Below are 13470 nucleotides of genomic sequence, written 5' to 3' on the forward strand. Positions count from 1 at the left end.
GTGAAGTCAAGGGTAGAAACATCTGAATAAAATTAATCGGTGATATATTCCAGTTATTCAGTCTTTTACTATAATCTAAAAGATCTACTTTGGTCTTCAAACCTCACCAAGGGCGGCATTAATAAGATCTTCTTTACAAGCTTTATTATCTGATTTTAATATTGTAAGTTTTTTTCATACTTTCAAAGTAGTTCTGTTTCCATGGACTGTGAATTTGGTGCAATTATATGTAACGTTTTAGGTTTTGATTGTGCTATTGAATGTGTATGGGCACAAAGATTGCAAATTTCCTGTAAACTGCTATAAATAACAACCCAATAGTAACTACTTCCTTAAATGTGAATTTCTTCAAATTGAGAACAGTAGATAAGGTTCCTTTCTGATATTAAATTAAATATTTTAATAAATATCAATCACCCAATTATATTAACTTTGAAATTAAAGCTATAAAAATAATCTTTCTTCTCAAATAGCAGGTTTTATTAACTTACTTCTTCAATGCTTCTTATAAAATAAGGCTGTGTTTATTTACATGAAATAACTGTAAATGGGATCTGACTGTGTGCTCTTATGGGAAGATTATAAGATTTACCTAATGTCTTCTTATTTAGTTAATTTAAAATAATCTGCCTTCTTATGTGAGCAATGATCTCATCCCAAATCTTCAATTTAAAACATTTAAAAATACATACAATATCTAGGTTCTGGTTACACCAACAGTTTTCCTATTATTCCTGAGGAAAGAAATTGAAGGATACTGACTGCTGGAGTGGCAGCAGTTTCCATGTTAAGCTTATGTACTCAGTGTGGAGTTTGATCTTGCATGTTTTCATGTGAAAAGAATGGTGATTCAGGCAAAGCTCATAGCAATTTCAACCTCTTCTAATATGTGTAAAGTGTGGAACATGATCCCATGGGAGGCACAGCAGACAGTGACAAAAGAAACCCTTGCGTTAGCAGAGGCTTTGTCAGCAAAAGGCTATATTGCATCACGAACCAGACACTGAAGGCATACATTTTTTGCTATGGACAGAATTAAGCATAGGAACAGTGCAGCCCAGGGATGTTGCATCTGTTAAAATTTGCAGACAAAACCATGATTTTTTTTTTTTTTTTCCTTCTAAGAAAATATTCTAGTTCAACCAGTAACTATTTTGCTTTATACAGGAGATGCCAGGGAATATTTGTTTTAGAGATCACTCTGACTGCCACTAGCCTTAGTATCTGCAAATAAAGATGTTTTTTATGTCTAACTAAGTGACCACTATAAAGTTACTTCAAGGTTTTCAGTAGAAAGTTGTTTGGTCTTTAGCTAGATGTTAATTTTGCTTCATCCTTATCTAGTTGCTTAAGTGAGAATTCCCTACACCTGTCCTTATGTTTCAAATGAGATGATAAGTAATTCTGAGTATAACATTTACACTCAAGCTTGTCATTGACTGCAATACATACAGGAACAGAATTTGTCCTTCTTATTATAGTCCAGCTATGATCAGTTTTTTCTTCAACTTTGTGAGCATTAGGTAAAAATTATTCTGATTAACATTTCCCCTCCAAAGATAAGAAAACACTGGTTTTCCAGGCACATAAGTTTCTTAGAAAGATTTTGTGTTTGAACCAGTTGTTCCTAAACTGTATTTTGTTTTACATCATAGATAACTCTCTTAGTTTTGTTAAGAACTGCTGTCGTGAGCACTTTTTTAAAGGAAAAGAATAGACAAGTAAGCTGATGGTGTAAAATCTATAAAAATATAGATGTACTAATTTTCAAACAAGTTTCTAAGCAAAACGTTAAGATGTATACAGAATTGTTATATTTGATTTTTTTTTTTAAGTTTGAAGGGTCTTGGCTTAGAAAATAATAAGATAATCTTCTTTTCATCTCTAGCTGCCCCTAGACAATGCATTGAACTACACTTCGATGAAAAATATTCCATAGAGCCTTCTTGGGAGTGTAAATTTGACCATATTGAAGTACGAGATGGACCTTTTGGCTTTTCCCCAATTATTGGACGTTTCTGTGGACAGCAAAATCCACCTCTGATAAAATCCAGTGGCAGATTCCTGTGGATTAAATTTTTTGCTGATGGTGAGCTGGAATCTATCGGGTTTTCTGCTCGATATAATTTTACACCTGGTGAGTACAAACTGTCACATTCTTTGATAGGAAAAGCTTAGCATAGTAACTTTGTTAATGATGTATAATTGTGCTGTTTAATAATATTTTAAACTGGGATTATGTATATTATCAAGGAAAGTATTAACAGACAGGAAAATGATAGAAGGTATATATATTTTTTGCATAATAAGTAAGGCTTATTCAAGGAAGAAATTTTCAATACAGTTTTGTCCAAGGTACTTATATTCAGCATCTTTGGTTTTTAAAATAATTGTTTTCAATTGAATTCTATTATAGAAAATAATTCAAAATGTTTCATGGGAAGTTATGTGTTTTATGCTTGATTGTTACACTGTGCAGCTTTTCTTTCAAAATGATCATTGATAAAGTATTCTAATAAAAAAACCCGTAATTATCTCAGAAAACTCCATCATTGCTTTTCCACTTCACCAATCATTTCCCCAACTGAGGAGTGGAATAGTTCTCCCTTTTTAATAAAGTAAACTATTACAAGTATTGCCAAAGGAAGTGTGAGGTTCAAATAATAAAATGTATTAGATATTTTTCTAAAAAAGGTGTAAATCTTAATTGTAATTGTACAATTATTCCTTGTCACTATTTAAATTTAATTCACTAAAGTAAAACAAAACTCATAGTCATACTTTCCATTAATTCGCCTCCTCCCCCCACTTATTAACAAAAGATTGCTGATTTTAAATTTCATTTTTGGCTGCATCGATACTATACTGCACTGCACTGCTGGATTTGATGTAGTTCTGTACCTTCTTATGTACTGAGTGATGAGTCATACCTTAATATAGCTCATTCTAAAGTACTGTAATTATTGTATAATTTCATCAATTATGTCACTATTGTTTCAGCTAAATTGTTGTATCAGGTGGAACAATATTCTGTAGAATATCTGCTAAAATTAACAGGCACCAAATTCTGCTTGCTTAATTATTCCAGTAGCATCATAGAAGATAGCTGGGTTACTTGAATGTTCCTCTATGCGGTTTCTTTCCCTAATGCAAGGAAAATAGTTATAAAATTACCCAGCATAGTTCAATCTTCTTTTAAGTCAAAGATACTATGATATGGTCTTCCAGAGGGTAAACATTTAGAAGGTTCAAATGGCAACGGAACACAGAATTTCTGTAGCAAATAACCTGATAGCCAAATATATGTATCTATTGTAAATGCAAAGACAATGGACGAAGTTTTAGTATCTCCACACATACTTGTCTCTGAAAAGTGAGTTAAATTTTTATCTCTCATTTCCATGGCTCTGTGGGCTTTTGCCATTTTTCTCCCCACCTCTGCCCAAACTTCTTTGCTTTAGATTTCATGTCCTTCTTGTTTCAAAAAGTTGTGTTTTATGGTTGAAAAGAAGTTCATAGCACAATCTGCAGCTTATTAAGTCTAAAAAGCTCTCAAGTGAGAAAAATTTCGTGGATGATGTTTTATCCTTGTTACTTTTCTACTGATGTAAGGTGGCTTTCTACGCAGAGATCAATGCTGGTAAATTGCTATAGCAGCATAAATTATTCCAGACTTCAGATGGAACAGCTATGTCTTTTTTCTTTCTTTTTTTTTCCCTCCATACATTTCAATAGGAAGCTCTGCAAGTGATAGAGGGTTTCTAGGAATATTGGCCAAAATGAGAATGTGATTAACCTGACAAGTGCAAAACAGCACTGCTGCCTTCTTGATGACCAGTAACAGGAAGCAGTTCTCATTCCGCATGATTACTTGACCAGTCCTTTATTATGTAGGCATGGATAAGGCTTGACATTTTGAGATCTCTTGTCCAAATGTGTGCAGTGGGAGGGGTCACTGTCAACTCATCAAAAAGAACGTATAAAAGGGTAGCATAGAGAGGAATTGCCTCCAGAAATTATCACCTAAACTGTCTAGATCTATCTTGGGTAGTGACAACTTATGAAATTAAATTATGAACAAAGGAGATATTGTAAGAAAATTTTCAGCTAACCTCTCTTTAAAGAATGTCAAGAGAATGATCCAAGGCAAAGGCTCATTTGAAAATTATTGGTGTCTAGAGCAGCTGAACACTCAAGGGGGATGCAGTTTGCTGCATCCATCTCACAGGTCACAAGCAGCACACTGCCTAACTGCAGCCTGCATAGGACAAGTGGAACAGAGCTATTTCTTTAGTACCAGTAATCTTTGATTTTCCCCATCTGTCTGGTCCCCACCCACCCCTGAAATATTCCTCAGATGCCACTTTTGTATTCGATATCTTGATGGAAGTTCTGTTTTGTTGATGAAGACAAGAAATGTGATGTTGAATGTGGGTGTGTGGCAAGATTTAAAAAAATTAAGCAAGCAAATTTGACTAAATTGAAGCTGCAACCATTTATTATTATTGGAATGGTACCTGGAGAAGCAGGGAAAGAAATTATTTACTAAGTCTCCAGGGTGTACAAAACCAGCTAACTGGATGAAGTTGAAAAAATGATCAATTAGGGTATCAGGAAAAATGTTCCAATTAAGATCTATTAGTCTGCAAATGGAAAGAGCCTTGTCACCTGAGGCACTTTAAAACTAGTTTGGACTAAGTCCTAAAAAAAGAAGTTATATAGAACAATCCTAAGGAATAGACTAATATTTTGCAATTATTAGAACTTTTCTGTTTAATAATTTCTTTGACTCCTTGGTATTGAAATTGTTGGAACTCCAGCCACTGATGCAAAAGCCCAGTGGAGTTTCAACAGTCTCTCAACAGGCTGGGGTTTCAGGTATCTTGAAATAGGCATGATTCACTTGCCATAAATTCTTTTCCATTTAAATAGATTTTTTTTTCAGAGCACTTTTCAGCACTCTTATCTTTTCAGCACTTAGCACTAGCACTCTAGTGAGGTCTAGCAGAAGAAACAACTTTAATGACAAATCCAGAACTACACACAAAACCAACACAAACACACCCAGTAAGTGGTAAAACTACTAAAAGTTCTGCAGAAAATTTCCCTATTAAAAGGATAATTTAGGCTTTCATTTTTGTGATTTTGTAAATTATAGGGTTAAGCAAGATGTTTTTGAATGAAGCTGTATGTATGGTATAAAGATCGACTATTTTAAATGTCAAAACTCTGGGTTAAGGGAAGAAGTTATCTTTTTCTTATGTATTGTTACAGCTGAGTACCAGTAATAACCAGATGCAACTTGGATGTAAAGTAAATTTTCAACCATTTTGTATACATGAGAGTTTATAAGCAAAACAAAACATATTTACTCTTTATGTACTATTTTAATTCTATTTTTTATTGTTAAATGCTCATTAACTCTGATCATTTCTAAATGGAACTATCTGAACTTATGAAAGCTTCATAAATATATACAAATATTTTGTTGGGTTTTTTTTCAAATCTCATGTATAAAAGTATTAACATATCAGACTACACTATTTTCAGGCTGCTCTGGTTCATTTTGAATGCAAATATGATTGGCTAGGGAAAGACACAGGAGACAAGTCACATGATAATTCTTTCTTGCTCTTGTTTTGTCATTCTTTGGGCCATTGAAAGGCCTACACCTGAAATTTCATTTCACATCTCTGGGGCCTTGGACTCAATCTGTTACCCTCATTTTTCCTAGAAAGTTATGTCTAAAGAGCATTTTCCAAATTGGTGTTGAATCACTGTTTTGTGTAGAAAAAAATCAAGTATTACTTCAAGGGGACTTATTTGTGACAACCATTCTTTAAAATGAATAAATTTTTTAGTGTAGACAAGGATTCAGACAGAGAGGATATGTTTATTTGAGCTTTCTTACTCAGCTAGAATAATCAGATTTCTGTTTATCTTGGTCCCTGATTTTGCAGGACAGTGGCTTAAGACAGCGCATCATTACTTTCAGTTCCTTCACTTAGTAGAAGCCATCTGTGTTTTTATTTAGCCTCATTAATATAAAGGTCAGTCAGTAACGTTTTCTGTTCAATTGCCCAACAGTGGAAAAAGAAAAAAAGCTTTATACTCTTATGTCCCAAAAGTGGAGTGTGAAACACTGCCTAATCAGAATAATAGTACTTTTACATCCCCACTGCAGTGCTACAAGTAGCTGTAGAATGTCAGAGTAGTAGGATAATGATATCAACTATCTTGAGGGGAAAAAAAAAACCCACTAACACAAATTCTTCCTGACTGGGGAATTTCCATATTTTAGGACTGATGAAAAGTTTTAATGTGAATTCATTAAATTTAATCACAGTTCTACAGAACTTAGATAAGATATTGTCAAATCATTTTGCTATCTCATGTCCGTGCCCTGGCTTGTGTGTATTTAAGGAAAGTGTATTTCCCAGGCATGTGGGACAACTGGAATACTTGTGGGAGCTTGCTCACTTGCTTTTATTATTTATTTATTTATTTTTCTGTTGTCTTCTGAACTTGGTCTCATTGCTTCAAAGTTAACATCAGCAGTAGCAACAACTTTTAACCAACTTGTAATCCAGTCCAATCTTTTGAGAAACAATAAAAAAAGTCAAAGCCAATGGACTTTGAATGAGTCAATCTTTTTCTTTTGGGATCAAGGTTGGTTTGGAATTATGAGAAATTACTCATTATATCTCTTTGTTTAAACTTTTGAGCCAGAACATTCTGATGTTTAGAAAAAAAAAAAAAGTGTGAATTTATTTTATTTATTGAGATTTCTGGCACTCAGCACTTCAAATTGTTATAAACAGCTTCCTTAAGAACTTTTAGTAGGTTTGTACAAGTAGGCAACAGTCAGGCACTTTATTGCTCTTTACAGTGTATTAGGGCATCTGGTCTTGTAAATGAGAAAGAATTTCACTGTAACATCTAGGATGATGCATTTAATGCTTGGACTGGATGATCTTAAAGGTCTTTTCCAACCTAAATGATTCTATGATTCTATGATTTGTATGTTATATTGAAAATCATGATCAGCTACATAAATATTGTCTTTTTAAGGGAATTTGATTTGTGTTGTGCTGTTCTATAGATTCCATTAACTTACAGGAACTGTAGGATTAGGCCCAGAGTATTTCAGTAGCGTAAATGTGAGAATGTAATAGGATAATATGTTTATTTTAAATTTCAAGTGAAAAATAATTCCTTATATGGGACATTAGAGTTGCATTTGTATTGATTGTATGATTATCGGAATGAAGAGTTTTTCCAAGTCATGTAGTGTTGTCCTTCACACTGGGACTGCAAGCAGCAAGTTTCGAACTCATGTCATAAATGTTTAAATTCATATCCCTCTGTTGAAGGCCTTTAAAGACTTTCAGAGTTAATTTTATTTGGGCATTTTCTGCTTCAACCACTGTTATGGAAGACCTGTTCCAGGAGCCAAATTATTAGGAATGTTCTTCTGATTTCTTACCTAAAATTATTCATAGCCAGCTTATGTTTTTGTCTTCTTATACCAACGTTACTTGTTAGCTGTGAAACCTCTTTTTTCACCAGGACTGTATGCCCCTGTGTCATGAGCTTAGAGATGATATTAAACTTTTTTTTTTAAGATGTCAGTTTGCTTGTCTACACAAGCCAAATCCTTGTACTGTCTTTTTATGCCATAGGCTCTTTGTTCCCCCTGCCATTAGTACCATCCCCTCCTCTCTCTAAGAATCTCTTCTCTGTATCTGTTCCACAACAAGCTGAACACAGACTTTCTAGAGGTTTACTAGGATATTGTACTGCAGTACAGGTACAAATAATTCTTTTCTACCTCCACAGGAAAATCCTTTCCTGATATGCAGGTGATCTCACTAATAAAGGTGATTATGGTGTTGCATTGTTGAAGAGTATTTAGAAAGGAACCACATTTCTCTGACAGAAAGTCTGTCTTTTTGGAAGCACCTGGGAGGAGCTTTTAGCAAGCTTAGATGTGCACTCAAAAATAATACTAGAGAACCTACATTTTTAGATTAAACTGTGTTTTTGCAACACCATTGTCATAATTCTCAAAATAGTTCATATTATTACTTGTTACAGAATGATTAAAACTAAATCTCAGAGGCAGGACAGGATTTTCCTTAAATATGGTCCTTTTCTTATGCTCTTTCCCCTAAGGATACACTTTTGGCTTTATGCAAATATTATACTGAGCTAGCTTAACCTTAGGTCTGATATAGGTGATTACCTTTTGCTTTAAACACTTGCAAAATGTGGAAACAGCCAGTAAGCCCTGGGTATTTGTTTTCCCTATTAATTCTTGATTTCTCTGTAATGTTTGTGAAGCACTTGGAAACAGCAGAGCAGGGAAGATAATACGGAATTTGTACTGAACAGAAAGCCTGGGTAGTTGTCTTCCACAAATGTTTGAAACAACTTGTTTAGAATGAGAATTTTCACTACTAATACACATATTCAGAATAGTACCTCCAAAACCTGTTGTTAAGTATCTTACTTGGTAGTTCTCATTCAAACATTTTAACACTTATTTCTTCAGGGAAAAAATGAGAAACTTCGTGCCTCATATGTAAATGAGTAAGGAGTTTTCAAATACACTTCAAAGTTATTCCAGATCATCTAACTTCCTTACCTGGCAGATTTTCTAATAGCTCTTACTGGGATGCACTTCTGGCTGATTGTGTTGTGGCCTCATCCTGGCAACACTGTTGTCTGTGACAGTTTGTCTTAGTGACCATGGTGATGTGGATGTCTGCAGAGATTCTGCTGACATTGAAGCAATTCTTTTTCTTTACTTACCCATTCCTTAAGTTGTTGAATTTTCATCCTTATGTATTGTACCTACAGGTTTCTGAGGTGTTACAGGTATAGCCAATAAATCTTGACAATCACCTCAGTGTTTTTGTCTAATTGGCATGACTGTGGCCTTTCTGTTAGGCAGAGAAACTATTTTTTATTCTAGCCACAAAGTTGCAAATGGTCTGATTCTTTAGCTGTCTGTATGGAAAATGATGCTTTTATGTTAGATACAAAACCATGTTTATATCACTTGCTTTCAGTCGTGCATATTTGTTAATTTGATATTTGCATAGGTTCAAGTAACTGTGATTGTTCATTTTTTTAATCATCTGTTCATTTAATGAAGTATTTCTCAATTCTAACAGCAATAAGGAAGGACATTTATTGACATATTTAGCTTTCCTTAACAGATTTTTTACTCTTTGAATAGTGCTTCTAGCTAATTCTCCTTAAAAAAATGCACACAAACCATTGTTAGAAAGTTGCCATTTCTCTATAGCTAATAAAAAGGGCTCTTGCCCAATAATTAGTAGCTCTGATTTCACACACTGTAGTCTTTGGAAAAGTCAGTCAGGCTTCTGTTTCTAGAATTGAATATTTTTGCAGTATGCAATGGTTAATTAATTAGTAAATGTGTCATTCAAAATATATCCTCTCTCAGCCTTAGTTGTGTATACTCATCAACCATTTAGCATTGGTTTATTTTCTGAGGGTAGTATTCATATTTTTTGTGAAGAGGTCAATCCAGAGAGTCTCTTTTGTTTACCAATACTAAGGTGAATGTTACTGAATATTGTTTTGTATATTTGTAGTTCTAGTAGGTGTATGTTGTCACCTTAATATATCTTTTGTGATATTGATGGCTATGACCGATACTGATTTGTTTACTGTCTGTTGAGAAATGCAGATTATGTAATTCTTTCATCTCTGATATCACATTTGAGCTTCTTTGGTGCTCAGGTCCAAAAGTAACATGGTGCTTCCCTCAACTTTGATAGAAATTGTGTCCTAACTATTTTGTAAATAAACTTTTAGCTGGCCCGTTAGAGTATCTATGCCTTTGATCTGTCTTGTCTTTCTCTTGTATTATGTGATATCAAAGAATCTGCAATCTTTAATATCATACTGCTCATATGGGGTAGAGAAATACTATCCAGCATAGTCTTTTACGTGCGGGGATACAGAAATACTATCATGCATAGTCCTTTCCATGTGAGGAACAGAAATACAAATATTTCTGTGAGAGGTAGAAGTCATCTGTATGGCTAATTCTAGCCAATGTATGTATTGCTAGACCTGGTGGAAAATCAAGAGCTTGAATCAAGCCTCTGAACAGCCAGACTTACTCCTATCTGTTTTTTCCCTTTCTCTCTTTCACTCTTTCTCTACTATTATAACCTACCTCAAGCTACTGACAAGCTTTTTTTACCATACGTACCGTTACCTTATACATACACTAAGGAGTTACGAACAAACCTCATCTCAGTAACATTAAGTGATGTTATGTATACAATAAATGCAGGTGTGCTATCCTAAAAATGATCATGACAAATTGAGGAAGTGAGAAGTTGAATTTTTAAGCTGAATTTTTAAGTCCAATCTTAAAAGAATCCAAACTTTAAAATATGAAAACCTATAATGAAGAGGTATATAATGGTAATAATGGGTTCATGCAAGAGTAACCTGCTTATTGTGAGTGTTTAATGTCTGTGAATGCTGAGTAGATTAAAGGTTTTTTTAATTCACATTATGTAGAGATATTCCTTTAAAATCTCATAAGTAGCATATTCTTCTGGTCAGCGAGGTAAGGTTGACAAAAAGTTCAGTCACCAAGTACAGGATGCCACATGTATCTGGCATCCTTATTTAAAGTTTCAGAATTTGCTAGTCTCCATTTCTATAATGTCAAATAATGTAATTTACACTGTATCTTGTAGTTGCTTTATTAGTTAGCTTTGAAATAAAAAAAAAATTGTCACATGATTTTCATTCTTGCAAATCTTTGAAATCACATTTACATGCAGAATGCCACTAGCACAGCTAATGTTTTTCTTTTTTTTGGGAAAGCCAATAAGTAATTTTTGTTCAATTTATGTTCAATGTGTAGATATTTTCAATTTGCGCACATTTTTTATTGTGGCAAGTCCAAATGCTAGGTTTCTTTATGCTTTTTCTCTGCAAAACCTGTTCATTTCACTAAGGCCCTCAGGCCACATAAGAATAACAACTACTATAATTTAACACTGTAATCCATCAAAAATCTCTGAAATTACTTTCTGATATACCCGAGGATAATTCTAAAGAACAGTTGCTTAAGCTTACTATACTCAAATGCTGCACTGACAAGCAACTAAATTTAGTCCCAATTTAGCAAAGAACTTCAGGAAGCCGACATTTAAGCATGTGCTCAAATGTGGGTAATCTAAGCTTGGGTACTTACTTAAAGGTAAGTATCTTTGAATACTGTCCTCTACCTTTTCATCTATTGGACTAAGTTGAAATGTTTATTTTGGAGAACTGAACTACTATTTCCTCAACTCTTTTTATTAATTAAAAACTATTTTTCTACCTTTACACAAATTATGTGGCAGACATATATCAATTCAGTGTTTGTCTATTTGATCAAATCACACTGATATAACTTTAAGTAGGCTCAACTTCTTCACTAACTCCATTTTCACTTGTTTTCCTATTCTGTTACAGTAAGTTGAGGTTTTGTTGGAGTTAGAACATTATGATTTGTCTGTCTTCCTGTGCTAGTCTTCCTCTAGATGTCCTTGTCCCTAAAAAAATCACCTCAGAATTGTCTGAAATGAAATTATTTTCTGTATGTAAAAATGTATAATCTTCTTCAACCATGCTTAGAACTGAATTAATTCAGATAAGTTTTTTGGTCCAATCCAGTTTTTCAATCAGGTTTACAAGTTGTAAAATTAAGTGATGCTAGTTCTGCAAGCATTTACAGTGAGTACTTGTTTCACTCCTTGATTTTAAATTGTAAACATAAAATAAAGTTTCCAGTAGATTTTTACTACATTTCCACTACTTAAACTTGTGGTAGTGCATCCAGTGCCAAATGGGCTTTTTAAAACAAAAATGGAGCAGTACTTAAGGATAATTTTTTGAAAGGGACAACTATTTATTGATAGGAAAAGAAGCCTGTGACTTTTTGTGTTATCATGTGATCTTTCTCTAAACCTGGAATTTAAGCCCACAGACAAAATCTCCACAAACAAGAGGTACCTAGGAAAGCCAAGATGATCTTTAGTATCTTGCTCTTTCTGCAAAATTTCACCTCACTCTAGGTGATTTTGGAACTCAGTAGAAGTCAGGACTGAGGAGTAGTTGGCTTTATCACACACATTTCCAATAAGGAAGAAACTCAGATCTTTTGGGCCTGAGCTAGTTCAGCTGCAGATCTTTCAAAGAATGGTGTCTGTCTTCCATGCTGTATGTTGTTGGCAGCTATGACTATTTATCACTAATTTATTTACTCTTTACTCATTCATTTATTCAGCAATCTGCAGACATTTAAAAGCACCTGCATTCTCTGTTAATTTATTTTCTCAATTCATTTAGGACCAAGCATAAAGACATTTAGGTGGTGAGATGTCTGTTGAAATAAACAATTGTTTAAGCAAAAGAACTGGATTCAGGAAGATTCAAATTTAAGAAGTTTATTTTCTTTGTGGACCTGGCACTTTTTTATCTTTCAATTACATTTTTTGTATTTGTATTTTCTGCCTTTTCTTTCCCCTTTAGCTAAAAAAAGAAAAACAAAACCAAAACTTGTTTGCTAGAAATTACATTCTATTAATAAAAATGTGATATTTTTATTTTATTGCTGTAAGGAAATATTTAAAACTACTTTCAAAACTTCCATTTATAATTACTGAATGAAGAGTACAGCATTCCTTAACACCTCTTGTCTTCCTAAAGTTTTAATTTTTTTCCCAAAGTGGTTTTGCTGCTGTCTAGTGTTTATTTAACTAGTATAATGTGATACATAAAAGCATTATCTACAACTTCACACAATACAGAAAAGATTCCAGCTACAAAGATCAAATTCTTCTCTGGTTTAAGAACAAGGCTCCTATTCATACTAATGAAGTTGGATGCATGGTCAGGCAGGTTGGATTTAGTCTTGTATTCTGGTCTGCCATGATATATCCAATCTGATTTAAGAGTGCTTTGCAATCATATGGACAGAGAGTCTAACTGAGAACCTTTCACTAAAAAGATGCTAGTCATTCATAATCAAATCAGGTAACATTACTGTTAGCACAATTACTTCTGCCTTTAGAGAGCAATTCTCAAGACAGAGATTTTCTTTTTCGTATTAAAAATGTGTGATATAATAAATACCACAAATATTCATGTACACAAATATCTTTTGAAATTCAGAGATCCAGTGCCCTCAAATTATTCTTGTTCTGAAGACTCTTCTTGATTATGTCAAATGCACATTGTTTACATGATCACAGCATAGTCTGCAATTCTCTAGGTAAATGAGTGTCTGACAGTGTTTCCTCAACTAGATTTGTAGAGGAGAATTTAGCTTCAGTGAGACAAAATGTTTTGGTCTGTGCTACACAGTCTAAAATGGACCTTTTGAGGTTGTTTTTTTTTTTTTTTTTAATGTTTAGGGTGATGAGA

General features: G+C 33.7%; 1 protein-coding gene across 1 annotated transcript in view; it reads left to right on the top strand.

The window, feature by feature from the left end:
• Positions 1–13470, top strand: part of NETO1 (neuropilin and tolloid like 1) — a 63727-nt gene that overhangs the window by 12079 nt on the left and 38178 nt on the right. Inside the window, exon 4 of the mRNA XM_075705622.1 lies at positions 1889–2137. Coding sequence (XP_075561737.1) covers positions 1889–2137 — 249 coding nt within the window. The remainder of the gene's footprint in view (positions 1–1888; positions 2138–13470) is intronic.

This window comes from Pelecanus crispus, chromosome 2, assembly GCF_030463565.1.
Source record: "Pelecanus crispus isolate bPelCri1 chromosome 2, bPelCri1.pri, whole genome shotgun sequence".
In the NCBI taxonomy this organism is placed as follows: domain Eukaryota; kingdom Metazoa; phylum Chordata; class Aves; order Pelecaniformes; family Pelecanidae; genus Pelecanus; species Pelecanus crispus.